At 42.4% G+C, this 23,853-nt stretch overlaps 1 protein-coding gene across 1 annotated transcript; it reads right to left on the bottom strand.

Moving 5' to 3' along the window:
- Window positions 1–3,193: 3,193 nt before the first annotated feature.
- GLCE (glucuronic acid epimerase) lies at window positions 3,194–12,944 on the bottom strand. Its single transcript, XM_078623960.1, has 4 exons — window positions 12,428–12,944; window positions 10,359–10,604; window positions 4,057–4,349; window positions 3,194–3,922 (listed from the first exon to the last, which is right to left on the bottom strand). Exons 1-4 carry the CDS (start codon window positions 12,942–12,944, stop codon window positions 3,194–3,196), a joined length of 1,785 nt encoding a protein of 594 aa, XP_078480086.1.
- Window positions 12,945–23,853: the final 10,909 nt, after the last annotated feature.

Here is a 23,853-nt window from a genome sequence, read left to right as displayed (position 1 = left end):
TCATACACTTTACATTAAGTTATTATAATAACATATGATGTAAAACTGGGTTTATTTGGTGACAAAAAAATTGACAAGTAAGAATTGAGCCGCTAATAAAAAACTGCAACATCTCAAAATTGTATTTTCACAGAAGAGAAGACACCGGGAGCTTAAAAAAAGTGTTTTATTTTTATTTTTACCCCTTTAAAAAGCAACTTTTAAAGCACAAAGATTTTTACTCTGTATATAAACACCTCTATTTCCTGCACTACAAATGGTAGCATTCGCACATTGTGCTTGGATTGTAAAGTCCGTACAAGCACTCTGGGTCTCCAGTGGTGACACGACCCAAGTAAACATTTTATTGCATAAAAACCCATTTGACTTCAGCAGTCAAACGTTGGCAGATGATGGGGGAAGAAAACGTCACAGAATCCCAGAAGAAGAAACCTGTTATACACAGTGAACAACAATAGCAGCTTTCCTACCAAAGGCGTTGCACATTGTCCGCAAAAATCCCTTCCACAAAAAAAAAAAAATCAAAAATCATAAACAATAGTTGTGCTTTTATTCTTTTTAGCAAAACAATGATGGTGAAAATGTTAAAAATTAGGAGGATGCAGCTATGGGTTAATTTCCCTTTAAATCATTAGCTGGCTGGTTGCTAATTTCTAGTAGCTCACCTCTTTACAATAAGAAGTTTTTTTATACATATCTTGCTTGGTTTTTTTTTGTGCAACCTACATCAGAAAAAAGTAGCATTTTTCCAGAGGCAGCCTCTTTTCATGACGTCTCCGAGGAGGCTGACGACCATTAAATGCTGGATGCTTGCACAAAAATATACCAACTGCGATGTTTCGTTTCTCAATAGACAACTTTGGTTTTAACAAAGTGGAGAGATGCGCTCACGCACGCACGTGCACACACACACAGACACACAGACACACACACTGTTCTGAAAACCAGCATTCCCTTTCAGCTTCTGACAAAAATCCCGTTTTGTAAACTGATGTGACGAGAGAATCAAAGAATATGAAGTTAAGCAATTGACATTTAAAAACAAAATATTCACCATATCTCTAGGTTGGAATTTCGGGGAAAAATTCAAAAAGGCAGCGGAGTTGTAAATGTTGGATTGACCTGAAAAATCACAATCACAGATCTGCCACAATCATTAAATATTACTGGCTGCATTCAAACCCACGTACCACAGGAAGAGATTATTATACCTGGTGGACGTGTTTGACTAGTTCACCTGTCTGCCCCACCCCCCCCAGACGTGTTGTGTGTCTTGTCAGCGGTGCCGCCTTAAAATAATAATAATAAAAAAAAAAAGTTCAAGACGAAGCAATAAAGACACATGATGAGGTCATTAGTCAACAACAATTTGCCTCCGTGTGTCTTTAATGACCTCACCTGACCTGAAAACACCCTCATCCTCCTCGTTTCGCCTCGGGAAGGGAATGGAAACGCCTCTGGTGTCGCTGACAGTCTTTCACGGCTGATCGATGAAAGCCTCTCCAATGTGACGGCTCCACTTTGTTTTGTTTGAGCCAGTCTCCAGCAAACGCTGACTCATCCCTGACCTGCTCCTCAGCCTGTTAGCCGGATGAGTTGTTGGCGTCTTGGCGAGCGTCTTCCTCAACTCAGATGAAGGGGGAAAAAAGTTCACACGCTGCCGACAGGTGAGGAATGAGGAATGAGATACAGCTTCTTTAACCCTTTACCTCAGACTACATTGCTGCACAGATTCACGCTAGCATAGAGTACCGTAATTACATGATTATTTGCGCAGAACATTTCTCATTTTCTCCTTCTTCAGATCAGCTAGGGGAATTGAGTGCAAACAGTCACATAATTACTACAAGTACTCCAAAGAATGCTGGTGCAAATGTAGCACCGGGGATAGTGTCAACGTTAAAGGGGAAGGAGAGAAATAAGAACGGTCAAAAAATGAAAAATAAGTGTCAGAGGACTTGTCAGAGGGTGTTCAGCGACTAATAGATAACTGTTTGATAAATAGAACCGCTCAAAGCCTGGAGCCTGACTACCTGAGCAGTTCAGTTGATGAACGAGTGAATCCTGGCGTCACGCTCCCACGCCAGCACCAAACAAAAATCTGGAGGGAAACTAGTGAACGGTTTGTGTTTGCTCTTCCTGGAAATGAGGAAAATGCTAGAGAAGTTTCAGACGTTCACGTCAATTTACACGAAAACACACCCTCACCGCAACAAACATTCGCCCGGAACGTGAGAAAAAAAAAGAATTGAAATCCTCGTTTCAGGATGAAAAAGTCAAGGTGTTCACTCAACCAGTTTCTGGAACGGGTCCGAATCGGTTTTACTAACTAAGATCAGTCTCTGCAACCTTCACTTAGCTTATGACACTGGACTAAGGGACTTTATTCAGGGTTTTTTCTTCCAGGCTTCCTCCAGTTGGCTACATATCAACAGATTAGCACGGGCTAATCCAAAATAATTCTTGATTAGGATGGTCGATGCAGTGCTGATGGGTTTAGCTCGTGTTTTGGCAACACAACGTCACAGACACACAAGTCGACAAGCAGACACGCCTCTCAAACAACTGTGAAGTGAACAACTGACAACTGCTGTAAAACTGCTTAGCTGTGTGGAAATTCAGGCTTAAACAATGAAATTAAAGTGTATCAGGGATAAAAGTTGCAAAGTCGCTGCTTAGATAAAGAATCAAACAACTGTAAACATTTGAAGTTGTGGAGAAAAAAAAGAATTTTACAATTTTTGTTCCCAAATACATATACTTATTTCAAGTTAATGTGGTAAGAAATGTGAATGGGCTAAAAAATGGCAGGCGTGTCTACGAATGTCAGAATGTCATATCAGTTTGAAGTAGTGTCGTCTTCTCAACACACCCAATCACACACACGCCGTCTTCCACAACCACACACACTGAAACTAGGTCTGTGCGTAACTCTAGCCTGAAGGGAACAAATCAGAAGGGAGTAGCGCTACAATCAGTGTTGTACGAAACCCGCAAAGTAAAAAGCACAAAAAACCCAAAGAAAACATTGAACGTCGAGAGCTACAGCTACCTAAACATCCTTTAGCGTTTTGTAAATGAAACCCCACACGAGCCGCCTCGTCGGATTCAATCAACTCGTCAAGTTCTGACACATCCAGTATTTCAGCCTCGGGAGGAGCCACCGGGGATGGGTACCCGGGGTGCAGCTGCTCTAGTTGTGCTTGGCGCGTATCCCTTTCAGGTTGTCTTTCCAGCGCCGCAACATATCCGTGAAGATAGTGGCGTTGTCTATTGTGGTCAGCAGCTGGAGCTGGTTGATGTGAGTGGCGTGATAGTCCCAGCGGGCCAGGTTGGGCGCAATGCCCAAGACGAAATGGCGCAGATCGTAGATGCTGCCCGACCCGGTGTCGTAGAGCGGCAGCATGGCCTTTAGCGACTGCATACCGCGGTTGTACAGGGTCCTGGCCTCCTGGCCAAGAGTCCCAGCTGTCTCGCTCAAGTCATAGAGTCCCAGCAATGAGTAGATGAACCCGTTGAGAACAAAGGAACTGGGTATGGTGGGGTACTCTTCGTACCAGTCGTACTTGTCCATGAACACGGCTTTGACCCCGTGCTGCGCCGAAGGCACCTTGTAGGGTCCTGTTGCTTTGATGGCAGTGTTGAGGTAAACCTTGTCCTTCGTGAGCAGCCAGGCTCTCACGAGGGTGGACATGGCCTGGCCCTGCGCCATGGCCGAGTACCAACCGGGCTCCAGTGGCTGGAAGCCTTCGCCCAATTTACGGGTGACCATGATGGGCCAGCCACCATGTTCGTCCTGGTTGCGCACGAGCCAGTCGCTGGCGGCGAAGAAGGCGGCCATGTGAGCAGTGGTGGAGATTGTGACATTGTCTATGAAGCCGTGACCGTGCAGGAGCAAAGTCACCACCCGCTTGGGCAAGATCTAAAAGAGACAAACAAACAAAAACTGAAATCTCTTTTCTTTATTGTTCAATACTAGAATTTTAACAAAAACGTGGGAGTATCTTCGCTAAAACTATGCCCAGTCATAATCCCATAGCCCACCACCACACCGACCTTGGTGGGCCTCACCGCCTTTGTGTTGGTCAAACCCACGCCCTTCTTCAGATCCATGAGCAGGTCGCGGGTCAAAGTGCTCCAGGTCGTTCGTGGCCCGATGCCATAGGTGATGTCGTGATCTTTGGCGGTGATGAGCACGGTGTTGGTGACGTAGTGGATCACATAGGCCGGACCCTTCTCGGTGGTTTCCAGGACGACGGACACGCTGCCTTCCGAGGTGAACTTGATGTCAAAGCTGATGATGAAGTCTTGGGAGTTGTCCAGCTGCAGGGACACGCCTTCTGAGAACTCTGTGGTGGGGGGGGAAAAAGGAACATTGCTGCATTTTTTGCATTTTCTACCTTTATGGCACTCGAGAGAGCTTTACAATCAGGATTGCAAAGGCCAGGACAATTTCGGGTAAATTTCCAACAGAACTTAACCTTGGGAATATTGGAAATAATCAATGAATGGTCAATGAAACGGTGCAAGCTATATCCATAGCCATATCTCCTCCACTCATATCAAATATATTTACAACATAGTATCATCAAAACCTTTCACTTCATCTTGTCCACAGGCTCAAACGTGTGTCTGCGATGTGCATGTGACTGAAGAACATCATCCTTGTTCTGAAGTGGAAATGCATGACATCTGCTTGTGTTAAGGAGCTTTCACACCTACCTTGTTTGGTCCTGACTTTCAGACTTTTCTGTTTGATTTGAACTAAATTTACAGACATGAAAGCTCCCCTGGACAATGATCAGGACCAAAGAACCAAAATTTGGTCCACCCAAAATCAATGCACTCGGTCTGGACAGAGCTGAACCACGGTTCGGACTTTTGCAGTGTGAAAGCTTTCTTTTTAGCTAGTTCAGTCATCCTGCGGCCTGCAGCCTGCACACGAGGAAGAAATAGCAAAAGTAAACATGAGCTGTGGGACTCTCCTGGTTTCTCAAAGCGAGGAGTCATGGCCGCAGCATAGCTAGCAGCCGCGTCGATAAAGCTTTCGCATGACCAGGACACTGATCCAATCCCAGATAACTGAACTGGGCTCCATATTGTTTTGACGTTGCCACTGCTGGTAGTAACGTCATAACAGCGTCGTTGTCACGATGTGTTTATTAATTAGCCTTAACAGTAACCAGCGTATTTGATCACTTTGGTGCTGCAACCATGTCATACATATGCCTCCTTCCAGCCAATCAATGTCCAGTGCAGGGAGATGCAGCAGACAGAACGTCAGTAGATCATTGGTCCCGCAGTATTTATTCAGTGTGAAACCAGAACCACGGATCAAATGTAGGGATTGGAGAACAAACACCAACTTTGGTCCAGACTTTTAGGTGTGAAAGCCTCCTTTGTCAAGTCAAGACTGCTGAAATGATTTTCTACGTAGAAGAACAGTATCAGATCATAATGTACTCCATCCAATCATATTGTACTGTATCGCAACTCTACTGAACCGATCCAAACCTTCTTATCAGTGTATCATATTGCATCGTCCTGTATTGGAGAGAGATGCACACCCCTGATATTTTATTTTACAGGTGCATGGGCAAAAGAAATGGATGACAAAGGACTATTTTTAGCTCTCATCTTACTGCCTGTCGTCCTCTATTAACTTCTGTGCTCATTATCAAATGATCTAGAATTGTTGCACAGCACAAGAACCTAACCAGGGATGGACAATGCAGATGTTTCCATGGCACACTGAGCTTCACTCTGAGGACAGAAGGACGAGGACACAGAGAGAAATCATACAGAGAGCAGAGGCAGATGAAACAGCAGATTGAAGGAGGAAGCTGTTTCTCTGCAGTATTTCAGTTTGAATGTGCATACCCCCCCCCCCCCGACAAATCTCCACTGACTTAAATGATATTCAGTTTCAACGCTGCCACCAGACCTCTCAACTTATCAGCCCAGTGCCAGTTCTTTTCAGGCACTTAAGCTGCTGTTCTGAACCCAATTTAACCACTACAAGAGCCAGTAGCTTCTGCAAAAATCACGGTTATGACGTTGTTACTTGGTCTGCACAGCCAGAAAAAAAGAAAATTGTAATTAAGGCTCCCTAAAGAATGAGCTGAGAAGGGTGGGTAATGGAACGACGGACTGCACAAGTGCCCTTAAAGCAAGTCAGAGAGCCAAGAGAGGGGAAATGAGGCAACAGTAAGAACACAGTGGAAATAAGAGACAGCGCGTTCTCACAAAACACGAGCCTGAGAATTAACATAGACGAGACACAAAGAAAGTGAGGATGAGGAGAATGAAGGAGCGAGACGGTCTGGCAGGGGCCTCTGGACGACTACGGCTCTTTAATGCACTCATAAATCCATTACTTAAGGCAATCCTGAGAGTAAGTGGATTTGTACTCTGGCCCAGTGATCACTCTGCCATCAATAAAGGATGCAGAAGGAACATAGACTGGATTCCACCTCCTCAGCTCAACACAGTTTGAGACACACGATGACGTGCAAACAGAAATATGTCAGTGTACTGGTGGGTCTACGGATTGAACGTATGACGCCTCTGAAAACATGTCAAGTGCAATGCACACACCATCTGTTCAACCATTCTCCTGCTAAGATCGGGACAATACACACGAAACCCATAAGGTGCACACCCTACTTATACAATGGCAGAACATTTTTTCATCATCACTTCATCCAGAGTGTATATGGTCATTTGAACTATTCAAACATTCAACATTCAAAGTCGAGGAGCACACGTTTATAGCCATCCAAATCAGTATTTGTGTCTGGATATGTCCCATATCAGTATTGTAAATGCGTGAGCCAAACTCTCTGTAATGTTGCATACTGGGGATAATAGGATGTATTATTTTAGTTTGTGTTGTGATGTGGACCGAAGAAGCCAAGTCACACCAACCATCGAACGGGTCAAACTGGATCTTTGTAACTTTGTGTGTCATAAGTCGGAAAAAGACAGTTCTCATAAATGATCGACCAAGCACTTCCAATACAAAAATAATAATAGCAAGTTTAAATCTTTATTTGACCTCTGTACACTTAATTTGTACAGATTTGTAAATTTGTAAAATGGCATTTTCCATTGTTTTCATGAGAACCAAAATCAGGTAATAACTTACGTACATAGCTATGGCATGATACTGCCACCAACAGTATTTTTTTAATCTCAGCATTCACTATCTCGTTGTTCTCACTGACCTTTGTTTGTTTGTTAATTGGAATATTTGACCGGTGACGGTGGGACGTTTGTGTGACTGTGGATGGTACAAGCTGAACATGAATTTCCCAGGGGCCAACACGGCAGTTAGTGCTGTCAGAGCGAGAAGGTCAGTCTGTGTGGAGCTCGCATGGTCTTGCTGTGTCGGTGTGGGTTCTCTCCGGGTACTCCAGCTTCCTCCCACCTCCGAAAGCATGCTGAGGTTAATCAGCTAGCTAATTTGCCTATAGGTGTGATGTTTTTTGGCCCTGACATGAGCTAGCTCTACCGTTCACCCATAGAAAACTGAAATTGGCACAAACCACAAAAGTGGGAGATGGCGAACGAACAAATTTCCCATGGGAGGAAAAAGACTTCCAAACCTGCCTTCGAAGCATTAAATATTGTAACATATGAACGCTGGTCATTAAAAGCTCCAGACATCAAGTAAGAATGGTTGTGAGACAAAAAGAAAAGCACCAGTGTGAACAAGTGCTAATTTGTCTGCAGTGAGCAATTATCATTATCTTCTTAATCCCCCAAAGCAGATGAAATTCTAAAAGAAAAAAAACAAAGAAAAATCCTTTTTATAGACACTGCCGCTGGTCACAGCTGAAGCTCGATAAGATCTACTTACATTGAAGCAGGTTTCTTTGTGAGAACTTAATTTCTGAACCATCAATCAACCAGGAAAAGGCTGAGAAAATAAAGGTAAGTCTCTGGGAGGAACGTGCAGATGGTGGATCGTAGGTTATTATCAGGGGACAGGCGATTGATCCACTTGTCAGAGGATTTGAGAGGCTGCTCAGCACCGGCGTCCCAGATACAGCGAACAGGGAAAAATGACACACCCAACCAGAAGGAAGACAGACCGAGACACTGACACCAGAGCGAGGAAACAAAGGGGTTTGACAGGTTTTTTGATCAGTGAGTAGAACATCGTGCTCAGACAAATGGAGGCGTCTGAGTGTATCGAAACGGGTAGAGACAGACTGAAATCTGGGGGGAGACAAGGATGGCTGACGTAGCACGCTGGCTGCTGAGGGACGTGATGTGCGGTGAGCTGAGTTGAATAGTGATGTGAGCGAGGATATGTGAAAAATAGAGTTGACTGAACGCTGAAGTACAAATACTGACATACAGCTCAATTAGCTTCAAGAATAACCTCTTGGCCAGTTTCTGGCTGACTGCTCTTCTCCTCCCTCTCTGCTGCTTGTTTTGTAATCCACCTGTTCTACATTGTGTCCAAGTGCCTTTGCCACAATTATCATCATTCTTTTTAATAATCATTTCAGCACTAGTGAGACCCTATAAATGTCTGAATAAGAAAAGGACTGACTGTGTCTTTGTGTTGAAATGGTTTTTCATTTTCATTATTATCAAGTATTATTGATAATTATATTGGTTATATTATTTGTAAGTACAGGCACATTGAAAATGATGATGGTAAATGTTGGTCAGTCAAAGTCAGATTTACCTGTTCTGTACGTAGTGTGTGTGTGTCTTTGCAACACAGCATACACACATTAACATATTCTGTTAACCCACAACCACTCTCCTAAATATTTCCCATTCCGGTATCTCAGATCAGGGCGACTGTGATCGTCTTCTGAGCAGGTAAGGGAGGGTAAAACCGCTCTCGACACACCTCATGCCGCAGGATAATCTGCCAAGATAATCTGTAAAAGCCTCAGATAATCAGACCTTCACTGACCAAAATCTGTTTGACTGTTTTGTGGTGTGTAAGAGATAAGAAACATAAAGGCTGGAGACAAGCAGACATGAAGTCTAGAAATCTCGAAAATCTACAAAAATGTTGTAGAGGTGTTTTTCTACCGGTAGTGCCAGTTTATCAACACCTTAGACAGCACGTCTGAATATGGGAGCAAAACAAAATAACACAGAATCAGTGAGAGTGAGGGCCCGTCCACACGGATACGATCTGGAGTGACGTTTTGCATCGTTTTGTCCAATCGTCCAGACAGCTACTGAGAACACAGGGGGTGAAAACGCATTCATTGGAAAACTGGTCTCAGGGTGGAGGAATACGAATACTCAGCCCTCCGTTTGCATCTGGACGGTGAATCTGTGTACATTCTTTATTGCCTTTCCCCCCAATCTCCAGCCTTCAACATCTTACCCCGAAGTCTCATAACAACAACAACAACGTCCCAATGCTGTGTTCGTACATCAGAACAAAAAAGCCGTGAGTCTGTCTGTCTGTCTGTGGAGCTCTACATTGAATTCTCGCTATTGTTTTGTTTTCTTTCAGGTTCTCACTGTTTTTCAAGCAGTGGATTTTGTTACAGCAGTAACTCCGTCAGGATCGGCATCGCTCACTTCTTCTCACTCTTAGAACTGTCCAAAAAAAAGAGAGCAGAACATGATGCCAATCTTGCTGTAGTTACTGCAGTAACAAGATCACTTTGAGTCGCAAGTGAACAAAGAAAACGGAATAACCGATCTTGGAGCAGAAATTCTGTGTTAGCCGAGCAAATAGAACTGTCCAATAAGTGATTTCTGAACGAAAAAGTGAGTGGAACATGATGCTGATCTCCTTAGAGTTACTGTGTTAAAAAGATCTGCTAACTTTTAGCCGCTATCGCTGGAAGTAAATGAAGAAAAAAAAAATAGAAAAAAACAAAACACAGACGCAGAAATACTCTGACTTTAAACCGAGCAGACTCACTATCTGTTACTGAATGAACGCAGCATGGACGTTGTTGGTTGTTGTTGTGAGACATCGGGGGGAAGAGGTCAAAGGTCAGTGGCTGGGGGGTGGGCCATGACGCCTCAATATGGAAAGTACGTGGATTCGCTGTCCAGATGTGAGGCCGAGGGCGGAGAATTGTAAAAATTCTCACCCTGAGAGTAAGTTTGAAAAAAATGCGTTCCAGGTCCATTTGGACCACCGGACAGAATGATGGAGATGTGCGTTTACACAACAAAGCGTGGACGTGGCCTGAGCCAGCTGGTGCTTTAAACTGCTGTCAACCCTCAGCTGGGTCAGCTGGGAGTTCAAACATCCTGCAGCAGCAGACGATTATCCTTGAACTGGTGAACCTCTGACAGTTAACGGGAGACAAGCTGCTCGACCTGAGGCCACATGGGCTTACGGGAAGCTGCTCACATACCTGAAGCACTGAACTGACGCACAGTGGTGGCGCGGCTCTTGTCGTAGACGCGGCTCAGGCTGCAGCCTTTGGGCACATTCCACTGCGACGTGCCGGCCCGATTCCCTCTCTCCTCAGCGGAATCGTAGACGGTCACATGGGGCGGGTTCTCCGTCAGGTTTTTGCTGTAATGGCTCAGGCCATACTGAGCTACCTGGATGGTGTAGAAGTATCCCTGAGGACCCCACTGAGTGGACAGAGGTACACCTGAAAAGAAAATGGCAAATTAATTTTTTACAAGATAGCATTTGTGTCTCCAAAAGTTGGCACATTTACAATTCTCTGCTTATGGTATCACGCAAGGTGGAGTTCCATCCCAACGCTAGTAGGGTTGTGCGAATCATATTGGTTTTTGAGGTACAAGCCCGTGCTATGACGTTATCGTGAAAGAGCGTCTTTGTCACCGACTCTGAACAGCGTACGTCTAAACTCTTCTATCGCTGACATCACCACTTCCCCTTCGACATAGTTCATTATTCAGCCAACAACAGACAATACCAGCAGTCGTATTTGACATCCCGATTTAGTGCTACAGGGGATTCACATGCGCCATCGCCGCTCTGCATAGTATGTGGAGATGAGCGAAGTGACGCCTATTTGTTTTCATATTATATGTAATATTACATATTTCTTTTCATGCTGGTGGTATAGTTTTATTTAGTTGTGTTTATCCATCACACCGTGAAGACCGATTGGTGAAAAAGGGTTAGGGTTAGGTGCCTTATATGAAACTGGTTGGGGACCACTGGTCTAGTGAAAGGCTGTGTATCTTGTCCGATGCACTTGTTGTACACGTTTTTATGTTATATTATCAATAGTCGTGAAGTGTTTCTGGACTATGTCACAGTCTCATTTTTCAAGTCCTTTGCAGGCTATTTCGGGCAAATTCAGTTTCAATTCTAATGTCTCGCATCGCGTGACTAAAACTAGTGACACACAAGTGATTAAAGAAAAAAAGCCATCCAGACAGAAACAGAAAGCGAGAGACAGAAAATTGTCCCAGCAGAGACAGAAAAGGGCAAAAACAATTATGATAGAAGATTAGATATGTGACGAGATCGGAGCTAAGCTATATTTTGCTGCAAGCGAGCGTCTCAGTGGGGACGGCCAGTAATAGATCAGAAAGATAATTCACTCTGATTAACAGTTCTTTTCAACAGATGACACTTCACTTCATAGAACACGATATTAAAGGTGATCAGCAGCACTGCAGAAAGGACTCTTCCTACTTTTCTTGCTGTGGTCAAATCTGTTTCATTTAATATGAGGTAGATTTTGTTTCAAATGTACGGATTCTGCTGCGTGAGCCTTGTCTATGTGAGAAGAGAGTCTTCTCACATGCTCCAACTCACTGTTGTGCACTAGTGACTGCCGTGTAGCGATGGGCAAAACAGTTCTTTTAGGTGTCATGAATCATCAGCATCCGGTCAGTAGAAAGATTTGTTAAAAATTATTCGTTCACCGAATGGTTCCAAGTGTACGTTTTGTGATCTGAACTGTGAAATGAACGAATCTCCTCAGCTACGCCATAATATTTGAAGCACACATGCTAATATAGTTAGCTCCCACGCTAGAAGTTGGCCTATTAATGTATGTAAGAAAAATAGATACAGTGTTTTGTGCGTGATTTGTAATCTGATTATGGGGTACCCAAAGGGTGTGGGAGGTGGGGATTCTAGGGGCCCAGAGAGGCCTCTATGATATTATAAAATAGACAAAAGATAACATGACACTAACATGTATTAAATAACTTATTTATCAATGTACTGGTAACGATAACTTATTTGTTTTGGAAACATTTACGTTCAGTGCTTCTAAATGTCAACTGTCATGTTGTTCTTTTTTCACAAACATGGCAATGGTAGTCAAAAATACCATCAAAATGCATAGTAAAATAGCATTCTGTAAAATAGCATCAAAAAACTGGGCAGGCGGAGGTTCTCTGTGAAATTGAAACTAGTGAAATCGTCACTACTTAATCAAAACCTGTGGGTTCATACATCCATGAAGACAACAAATGAGGTGCTTACCTTCCACTCCACTGACGCACTTGACACGGTCGCGGTTCTCCACGTTGTACGCCTCAAACGACATGAAGACCCCAGAAGGGCGATAGGACTCCCGCTGATTAAAGTTCTTTGAATAGCTGTGCTGAAACTCCAAGCGATCAAAGCCGTCGTACTGGATGACTTTGCCATACACCTCAAAGTACTTCTGCACCCAGCTGAAGGGCATGTAGACCTCTTTACCTTCCCTCCTGCATTTGATCGTGACGTCGTCGTTGATCAGGCAGTCGATGTCTTCGTACTTTATTCCGCTGGCAACGCCGACAACAGGTGGGGGTTCTGGGGGCTGCGGGGGTTGTTGCTGGCTGCTGCTGCTGATAGCATCCCCCAACTTTGAAGCCAGTAAGGCTGTCTCGCTGCGCTGGAAGAGCACTGGATTGTCGTTGGAGCAGCGATTCCACAGCAGCACGGCGATGAGTATGAACAGGGCACAAATTATAATGAGGGTCTTGTAGTTGACCCGGGCGGCCAGGCAACGCATGGTCCCAGCAAACCTGAAGGACACAAAGACAAACAGGTGGGACATTTTAGCCAATTTACGAGGCAAAGCAAGGCAAGGCCGATTTGAACCAATCACGTGATGTGGGCGGGCTCAGAGTCATGTACATAGTTTGAGGGCGGGGCTTCACACGATGACCACAGTAGCTATGTTGTTGTTGAATGGACGTTTCTTTCAAAGACCAACAATGGACCATCTCCATTCCACCAACATCTCTCCATCAAACTCTCCTCCTGACTCGTTACTCTGATAATGTCAGCTGATTGGTTGTAGTGCGTGTAGCGGTATTTTGATATGCACCCATTGGTGCCGCCCTTCGAGTTGAGAAGGTCTACCGCTCGTTGCCGGTAATCTATGTCTTTTCAGATGTGGGTCTGAGTTTTAAAGCTAACATAACGTGCTTTACATGTACATGGTAAACATTTAGAGACATAACAAAAAAACTGATACATACAGTCACAAACAAGTCAACTAGCAGTTTGCTAAGTACAGGTAACATTTTCTCTAACTTTTCCTGTCTCAAACACTTCCTTGTCTGCAGGGCAGACAAGGAAGTGTTTGCGCCACCATTTCTTTTTCTGAATTTCAGCAGCACCTGTAGTCCTTGGTATGAACTACGGCTTGTCCAGTTGTTTCCAATGGATCCATTTGAAAGATGGAAAATGGAAGATGGAAATATTCTTATATACCAAATGGAGGGGAAAAAAATATTGTTTCGGTGGACATGGCCTAAATTTACACTAACAACATGGATCTGCTGGCGTACAACGAAAACAGGTTGAATAATTTGATTGGATATATTCACTTTAGTCGCTGTTCAATATCACCAACCCATTTCACAACATACTGTAGAATCTATTGTTTATCCATGATAACTGATAGTTCATCATTATGTCGTGCATCCAGTCATGTAAGCAGCTCAACCGGTTTACACAACACCCAAAAAGAAGACAGACCAGAAACCAGACAAATAACATGTCGACCATGAGGAAAATCCTGCTTTTCTAGGCTTTAAAATTAAACAAATCTTTGGGCTTAACTCTCATCCGCATCAGTTTATTGTTGAATGGATTTTAAGGCAATGTGACACATGAACAACCTATTCGAATGGTGAAAATATTCTGAATAGATTTTATAAACATTATTTTTTTTTATTCTCCTATGGCCTCAGAGGTCTGGGCTCCTCTGACAAAGAGATGACATAAAGCAACAGGGTTGATTTTCATGCAAATTAGACGACGGGTAGGGAAAGAGAAGAAACAAAAGAACCGAGCCTGCATTAATGTTTCTTCAGGGATAATCTCACTGCAAGTGACTTGACTTGTCTGAAGTTAAAAGAAAGGTGACACTGTCACAGCTAATAGTTTACATTGTTTTATTGGTGGCAGACACACTTAGATTTTTTTTTCTTTTGTGTTTAACTTGGAGCCTTAAAACATCCATACAAATAGGAGGGACGTATTATCAAATGTAAACACAAATAATGACACACAAAACATGAGCATAACATTATATGTTCTTCCGAAAATAGAACACAACAAGGCCCACAGACCCTGCAAGAAAATGTTCAAATTCAAAATTCTACTTATGTGTGTGAAGAAATTCCATTGAATTCTTCAAATTCCATTCAAAAACCTGAAAGAATTATTTGCTTAAGAATGAATCATTGCTTGTAAATACTCACGAGTATGTCCGGTCAGCCAAAATTCCCATCTAGTCTAAAGAACATGAAGGTCAGTTTTGGACTGCTGGTTTGGATGTCAATTCCTGGTGTCTGTAGTCAGCTGTCATACTGGCAGCTGAAAAGTGGGCGTTTCCGAGGTATTTATGACAGTTGGGGTGTTTCCAGGTAGGACATAGCATCAGAGAGTTCACAGCCCAAATCTGACTTAAAACTCGCTGGTAATGTTTACTATTAAATAAACATATAAATGTCAATCTATACTGTGTGTCTACACTGAGAAATTTTGCAACTTAACTTGAAAAAACAGGTTTGCAATCAAGCGCTATAGTTGAGATTTTCACGACCGACCAAATCATAGTTTTTCACCTTAAAAACCATGAATCGTTCAGCCTTAAGGCTGTATGCGATGCAGTTGTTCCTGCTTTTCACTGCCTCCTCATAACAGAGAAGGGACGATAATCATTCTGCTTCTCCAGCAGGACATTACTAGCCCCCCTTGAAGTGGACAGAGTGAAAGGTAAATGTACTGGTAATCTGCTGCCAATGTGTACAGCCACTTGAACGCAGATATTCTCTTTACTTATTTACTTCATTAATGAAAGCATGGATGACATGTTGAATTTAGACTTCTGTAATGAAGTATTCAGGTTGTTAAGCAGGATTTATGCTTCACGGCGTTGGGTTTGTGTCAACGGTTGGCCACGGTGTAGGGTATAGCGTGCACATCTGGAGATGGCAGCAACAGGGATTGGACTGTTTGTGTCACATGACTTTTTCAGCTCTTACAGACACTGTTATGTTTGCCAAGAAAATACAACCGTCCTAAATGCGATATGTGAGCGGAAAGTTACGTCGATCTTGTTGTAGTTACTGCGGTAATAAGAGCCGCTCACTTTCAGTTGGTATGGCTTGATAGAAAGGAAAAACTGAAGGACTGTGGCGGAATTCAGTGCCAAAGCATAAATCTTTCTCCATCTGATCCTTGGTTCTGGTTCACACTGAATAAATACCAGTGGACTGATGATCTACTGAAGTTCTGTCCAGTACTGATGTCTGCTGCGTCTCCCTGTATTGGAAGTGTGTCTGAGTGTCTATGACGTAGTCACGGCACTAAAGCGCTCAAATTAGCGAAAGAAGGCTAATGAATAAACGCATCGTGATGACATTGTTATGTCGTTACTACCCTATGGAGCCTAGTTCAGTTATCTGGGATTCAAATCAATGTCTGGTATTTCTTCATCGTGTGCTGGCAGATGACCAGAACGTCCTGCTAAAGGACTATAAAAAAAAAAAAAAAAGCTTTCACACTGCTAAAGTGTGAACTTTGGTTCAGTTTGGTCTGGCTGAGACCACCTCTTTTGGAAGGACCAAATTTTGGTCTGGGGGAGCTTTCACATCTGTGAATTTGGTTCGGATCAAACAAGGTAGGTGTGAAATGGTAAATGTACTTCACTGACACCTTTCTACACTGGCTGCCAGGCACCGCCAGGCCCACTGACGATTTGACATGTGGACAGTCTGAGAAGGGATTCAAACCACCAACCCTTCGGTCACTGTAGGACCCAAGCAACTGAGCCACAGCCACCCCTTATAAGCCTCTATAAATTTAGAGCACCTAACACAGAGTCATTTAAATGTGAAATAGCAGCGGATTCTGTGTCGTAGAAAAACTGTTATTGCCCTCCTGTCACTGAAGGAAGAAATGACAGACAGTGAAATCCCATCACTGATATTGGCGTGGGTCCAATCTGACTGCCTAGCTTGTTTGACAGGCTGCAGGCTCGGTATGAGAATACCCATCAGGCTTCTGGTAAAGTTTTCACAGAGAAAAACTACTGAACAATGAAGGAGAATCATTTGCGAGCAGCAGAAAGCTGTTGGTTTTTGTGCACAGATGGCAGTGGTTTGTTCAAATGACCTCATTTGAAAAAAAAACCTCACAGCATGATGGAAATAACCAAATTTCCGTGAAGCTGGCAACCATCGGCTCAAAATTGTAATTAGTTGTTAACATCTGTTTCATCTTGGTCACACATATATAGATATAAAAAAAAGATATCTTTTAAATCCGTTTCAGTCCGTATTCATTGGTCAGCCTTACCATCCGGTATTAAATGCAGTTTTTCCTGCATTGACGTTTATACTCTCGCCTGGATTATGCCTATTGGGTGACCAGATGCAAATAATGGGAGTGTGATCACAGTAGCCCGAAAGATCCTCAGGTTATGCAAACGTACATCCCCACCAGATTCTTAGAAAATCGTCTTGAAAATTGTCTTGATGATCGATGACTATATTAGAGGACATCAATGAATGGAGGACGATAGTATTGAGTGGAAATGGAGCTGAGGTGGAGCTGCTTGGTGGACGTCTGAGATCTACTTATTATTTTAACATCGTCTGGTTGAGCTGTCTTAATGAAATGAAAAAAAACTTAATACAAAAACTAGAAAAATGTATTTCAGTGACTTTTAACTTCAAGACATGGCAGAGTAGCTGTAAATAGGTTGGGATAAGAAGAAAATATTGCAGCTATTAAAACACCGTGACACTGTCAATTACTACTATTTGCTATTGGGTGTTTTTGGAAAAATACATATATTGCGGTGCTATGGTGTGTTTCTGTGCAACCTGAAAACTCTTTAAAACAAATTTTATCATCAGTGATTTTATTTAAAAAAAAAAAAAAAACAGCCTTGGTGTCACACTTACAATACAGCCTCGTTTTTAACACCTGGGAACAATTGTGTGAGAAATCGTCAGCGAACAAACCAACAGACCTAGCAAACATTGTTTGGAGCCAACAGAGACGTGATTAAGCTGCCCTGAAGTTAGTGAGCCTGTATATTTTATCTTTGCTTGGAGGATTAAGCCCGTTATAAACAAAAAGCTTATAACTCAGGCCCACTGAGGGATTAAACACCCCCCGAAACAAACTGACAACAGAAACACAGGAACTCTGAATTTTAAATGACATTTGTGGGATAATTTTGTGCGTGTGGACGTTGGGTGCGGTGTGGGCTCAGGAGATGGGGTGGTGGCTCATGAGAGCAGCGCCTGAGGTGTTACCTGCTGACTGTTTGCATATTTATCTTAAAATAACATACTGGAATGGAGACGCTTCACACCTGCTGCATCCACGGAAGAAGACTGCTCTCCATGTTGAGATCTGTATGACTACATTTCTTTATATGAGTGCTGAATAAACGGTTGACTGTTGACTTTTGTGACGACTGGGGATGAATCGGATTTACAATTAATCGCAGTTATGGAAGTCACAGAGGTTTAATGTTCAGGATTTTAATAATCGCAGCATCTCACGAGACTTGTTGTGCTTTACGTCGGAGATGCAGAAGTATTCGAGCCAGAGTCGTGGCGGAACGCCACCTGTATGTCATCTAATAAACGTGAGAGCCACTTCAGCGATGAAAATGACAGAGGGAAGCAGTTTGCCACTGTTATTTCCACCAAAGAAATGCATTACGTCACCGTATGGGACTTTTTTAGCTACATGAAAAACGACCAGAGTGTCCCAATGAATGAGGGACATCAGTCTACAAAACCTGCCACCGGAAAGTTGCGAATAAAGGACTAATACGTCAAATCTGACCAGACATCTTTGGGCTAAAAGTCCATCCCTCCATGTCGAGGTAATTAATTGATATTGGACACCACAGACATTTTTATTAAAAGTCACGTGTGTGTTCAGTGTTTGCAGAGGCCGAGCAATGTTTAACATATAAAATTAGGAAATGAAAAAATATATATATTTAAATTCTCCTCTCTTCTGTTTCCATATTATAATCATGAAAATGATCTACATTATTTCCTTGAGGATAATCGCAAATCCATAATGAGCGCATCACATGAATACACAAGTTATTCTCTGCTGAATATTTAATATTGTGCTTCAGTAATGAAAAAGTATTTTGTCCAATTATTTGATGAACCAATGTTATTACTGGTAAAACTTGTAAAAAAAAAAAAAAAGCACTATACATGTGACATGCATAAATACATGAAATAAGTTGGCTGTTGGTTGGTAGGCTGTTACCGTCAATACATGGACTGTCAAAACGTGTTGGTGTGGTGTGCCAAGAAATTACAGACCGGTTTGGTTTGATTCCATGTCTGTGGGGTTGTTCTTGAGGGCAGATTAAACTCAGTTGCTGTCTAATTACAGCAAGCGTTCAAGTTGGACAGGTCAGTTGATGCATTACAGGCTTTGCCTTGGTACATAAATAGATACGCTAGAGTTAGGAAGCTGCTAATTTATATTGGCCGTCCCTCGTCATTGCTTAGATCAGTGATTACTACAGGCCAGCCGCGGCGAGGTCATTTTCTATTTTGTAATTAACTTTGAAGATGTCCTTAAATAAATGAGCTTTAAATCCTCTGTATTACTCTTCCTATGTCTGAGATATCTTTTTTTATTTTTATATTTTTATATATATTTTCCAGGAGATTTAACACATTTGCAGCTTCCATGTTTGTGTCAGCACCTATTCGGGACTTATCGTATGTGTTTGCAGATCACCCACAAGTTTTGGTCATGGCTCATTTTGTACCAACCACTTTAATAATTTTAATATTGAATGATGATATGAAACTTTGACGATAGTCAGTCATGGTTCTTTCCACAGGAAATAATTTACGTTTTGCGTGTTGATCAGAGTTGACCCGCGGGCATTTCTAGGGGTTAATCTCCAGTTTTAGACGATGACTCATTGATCCTGCATGCAGAACTCATCCGTACCACACCACAAATTCTCTTGATGCTAACTCAATATATCATTTGTAATTATTTTTCGATGTGGCGAATGATCACCTGAAACGCTGACACACCTTTCATGAAGTCAAGGAAACACATAAGTATTTGCAGTTGCAGCCTGATGAATTAACGGGCTTTGACAGCCGGCTCATTGATGTACAACCAATCTATCCACACAATTATGCAGAGGGTGACAGGAACATTTTGCTCTGCAATTTATTTCACCAATATATTCCCAGTTCCTATTGAATGAGGGTGTTGAGAAGGTGCTAAAATCGACACATCAGAGGGAACATATTGATCTTTTTATTAAATGTGCTTATCGACAAAGCACTAAAATTAGATTATTGCAGGAATTGTGCCCCCCACACTGCCACCACCACCAGTTAATGCAATTCAGTTCGTGTGAAAGCTGACAGAGACTAAGGCCATGTCCACACGTAACAAAACCCTCTTTTTTTCCTCCGTCTTCCTTAGTACCGTATCGAATATTTGCCTCCAAATGGATGCATCTGAAATGACTAGACAGGCGGGAGCTCATCCTCCAGGACTGAGGATGCCACTGAAATTCACTAAAACTGAGAAGGAAAGAAGGTGGAGTGGCACTGCCGAGCAAACAGAACCATCCAAAATGTGATTTTTGATTCCCTGCTAATCTCTGATGATGCAAAGGGCCGGAGTGTGACCTGCCTTTGACTAAAAGAAGCCGGGGCGAAAGGGACTCGGTCTTGATGGAACTTGCACTTCAGTAAACCACAAGGCCACTGAGGCTGCCGTTCAATCATGGTAACAACTGGCACGAATCGTTTTTTCATTTGAGCAGTGATATAACACAATCAAATTAAAACCTGAAGAATACTGACAGTACAGCTGACCCTGTGCGGCATTTAGTTTGACAAAACTCAATGCAGAGTTTGATTGTGGAACCAACATTCTCACGGACAATATTTCTTTTCCCTTCTCTACAGAATGATGGCCTCTCACTGCCTCAGAATGTTACGAAATGCCATGAAATCCCAATCAGGGAAGGTTTAGAAATGGCAATTTTTGCCTGAATAAGCTAATCGTTTTCATCCAGGCCGCATCAACATCGAAATGGAAGCGCTGGCAGCAACAGTCTAGTGACATTTACAGTCATCTCTATCGTATTCACTGATGCCCTGTTTCTAACAATATGAATCAAAGGAAGACATTTCCCTCCAGGATGAATGAAGTACTTCTGATTCTGACTTAACAGGCTTTTGCCAGTTTCATACCTTTAGCTGCCAATAATTCCATATCACATCTCAAAATATTTTGCTATATTTTTAATATCAATACATCTACCAGCCCTATGGTATCACACAGGAACCCAAGTCAGGTATTTGCTACTAGATGCTCTCAACTGCTTGGAACTTTTCACTTACTGCAACTGAAGCGTATCATGCAGGCAATATACAAACTCTCTTCTGGGTGTGTATCCAAAGGCGGGGGATGCTAATAAGCACTCCAGCTGCTCTTCAAGGTGGCTTAGGCAGTGGCTCTTCGAGCTTAGCACCGCGCTGACACCATTTTCATAGCCCTTTACATATTGTCCCATTCAATCGACCTCTCTTAAGCCAGCAGCTGACGCGTCGCATATGAGTCATGCACATCAACTTTATGGCTCGGTCTTGAAAGTACATTTCAAACGTTAGACTGGGGATGTTTCTTATTTTGCTGGCTTGACTGAGTGATTTTAAGTCATTAACTATTCTCGCTGCTCCTCCCTTACTGCCACCCCTGAAACGAGCTGACATTTATGCTGTCTTTTAGTCAGGATAGAAAAGGGACACGCATCTGTTAGATGTTCTGGCCAAAGAGTGAATGAAAATCACTGACACCGCCAGGGTGGCAGCCATGTTTGACCATATGATGCCCAAAGTGTTGTCCAAGAGCTCTGCAAAGTGAGGAGCTCAACTAATTAAGATACTTCTTGTGGTGGTAGTGGAGACAACTGATTGAATGGAAGCACTTCTTTGCACACGTCTTAAATTCTCTTTTTAAGGTCAAAAGGACCATGATGCCCTCAATCCCACTCAGCCCAGCTTCAAAATTACGATTCACTCAGAGGGTGAAAGTAGTTGTACGGATGAACAAGGCCTCTCTCCGACTATTGGCCTTCCGCCCACACAGAGTATCAAAAACAAATGTTTTGAGCACACACACATTTTTTCAACCCAGCTGTGGGCAGATGGAGTCTAGAGGTGGAAACTGTCTCCTTCAGGGAAATTCATCTAATAAATTCTTTATTATCAATGAACCAATTTTAGTAGACTACTGAAAACAAAGTGTTGCATTAGTAATTCTTATTTATACTTCTACTCCAACCTGAAGTCCAAATGATAGTGACCTGGCGGTGCTAATGCCCTAAAAGATTGTTTTAAGAAACGTGATAATAACGGTGAAGTTTGATCACCGGTTTGACATTCCAACCCTTGTGATGTCCTTGTCATTCTGACCCAAGTAAGATGTTTACTGTCAAAATGTTGTGGGTATACTTCGTATGTAAAGAAGGTCAATTTGTGATGAATTCCAAAAACGATGGGAAAAATCTGTGGTCATGGGGTTGGACTGAGGTAAGTCCACACACCGAGCACAGAACTGATACTGACACTTCACTTGACCACAAACTTCTAGTCATACTACGCACTAAATAACAGTCAAACCCAACCTTGGGGTCATTTCTGGACCTCAGAGGACAAAAAGGCGTACGGCAATGGGAAGAAGTTATTCGTGTCAAACCAACATGGTTAGTGTGTTTATGACTTACAAGCACTGATCTATGCATGTACATGAATACACATCTTATTCTCGCTGTTGTATATTACTGTTTGTGATGGATGAACGAAAAAAAAATATTCATCAGTAGAATATTGATTATGTCAAAAAGAATTCAGAAATGAGGGGGTTCAGAAATCCTGACTGGAAATGATCTTAATTATATGTTGTAAATTGGGTTTTGCTTTCAATTACTTACTTTTTCTTTCCTTTTGCTAAAAGCCAACTAGGCAAAGGAGATGGAAACTAGCAATAACTAGAATCTCTGTATGCACAACATCCGTCAAAGTCACTTGTTTGTAATGAGTGAACATGATCCCTACTAAATAAACTAAATTAAAAAAAATTAAAAGTGGATTTGTAAAATTGCCGGTAGTTGAAGCTCTAGTTCAACCAGTGACATTCTAAACAAAAAACACCACAAACCTGAGGGACCTACAACTCTTCTCTGATGCTAAACATGTTCACCCGAAGCGAAGGCCTCTCCCGAGTCTAAACTAAATTCTCATTAGGGTCAGTTTCACACTGGATTGAGTGAACAAAGAGGTCTTCATCACAGGCTGAGGGATGTGTTGTGGCTGTCACAAGTGTTCAGGAACACGCGCTGTAAATTCCACTGCTTTGCATCAGTTCTATGCCCGGGTCTTTTCTCCTTTTTGTGCCTGGGGAAAAAATGCAGCCCCCTAACTAGGTTGCAGATATTTACCAGTTTTATCTTCTGCCGTCTTTCCCAACACACAAGTATATTTTCTTTGGGAAACAAACACGACATCCGTTGGTGTCACACATTACTAACTTTAGATATTCAGGTATTTCAAGCCCTCTCCCGTGCATCTGGTTATATGAAACAGCTTACAGATGGGGCAACAGAAGCAAGGAGGGCACCGAGGAGGAAAGCAGAGCCGGTATTCAGATGTGAGAGGCACTCCTCTCCTCTCCTGATGCACTCCAACACAAAACTAGAGAATAGGACAAAAGGATGAGGCTAGGAGAGGGAAGTAGCAATTGCAAAGAGGAGCCAAAGTAAATATGTGTTGGACATTTCTTGGAAGTAAATACCCCCGGTGGATGTCTCAGGACTTCTGCTGCTCGCTCTGATCTCTCTTTCAGGCTCATGTACAAAATATAGTGAGCAGCAATAAATACATGCATCAGTACACACGCCATATTCGGCAACAGCCAATGAAGTTGGTAAAGCAAAGGAATTATTCATAATCTTATCTAAGTGTACTAAAGCAGAAACTTGTACACCACCAAAAGTGGTGTGCACACCAAGGACGTACTCAACCATGGGTATTTCAGAATGCCAGCTCACAGATGGCGCATATATAATAAAATAATCATCATAATTATCTTTTTTATTATATATTATTATCATTATTATAATAAGATTCATCATTTAAAACCTGCTGCACTGTCCAAAAAGCAGAGACAACCAGGAAGCAAAAAATCATAACATTTTAAAATGTGGCATTTTACCATTTTAGAATAAAATCTGGCAAAGACCAGTGGAAAAAAACAAGCACCCACTAGAACTACAAAAACAAAAGAGGTGCAGGTCCCCAGGCAAAATCTTAAAAAATATTTTTTTCAATTCAAAAAATATTTTAATATATAAAATATCCCCCAAAAAATAA

Source organism: Lampetra planeri, unplaced genomic scaffold, assembly GCF_965212315.1.
Source record: "Lampetra planeri unplaced genomic scaffold, kcLamPlan1.2.h2 scaffold_541, whole genome shotgun sequence".
Taxonomy (NCBI): Eukaryota; Metazoa; Chordata; class Hyperoartia; order Petromyzontiformes; family Petromyzontidae; genus Lampetra; species Lampetra planeri.
Note: the sequence above shows the minus strand (reverse complement) of the source record. Positions and strands in the feature narration are given on the sequence as shown.

Excerpts from the sequence above, each read along its gene's own strand:
- GLCE (XM_078623960.1), bottom strand. The coding sequence starts at position 12,944 with ATGCGTTGCCTGGCCGCCCGGGTCAACTACAAGACCCTCATTATAATT. Across the intron at positions 4,350-10,358 it reads GCGTCAGTTCAGTGCTTCAG|AGTTCTCAGAAGGCGTGTCC; the intron begins GTATGTGAGCAG and ends CCCCCACCACAG. Across the intron at positions 3,923-4,056 it reads AGGCGGTGAGGCCCACCAAG|ATCTTGCCCAAGCGGGTGGT; the intron begins GTCGGTGTGGTG and ends TGTCTCTTTTAG.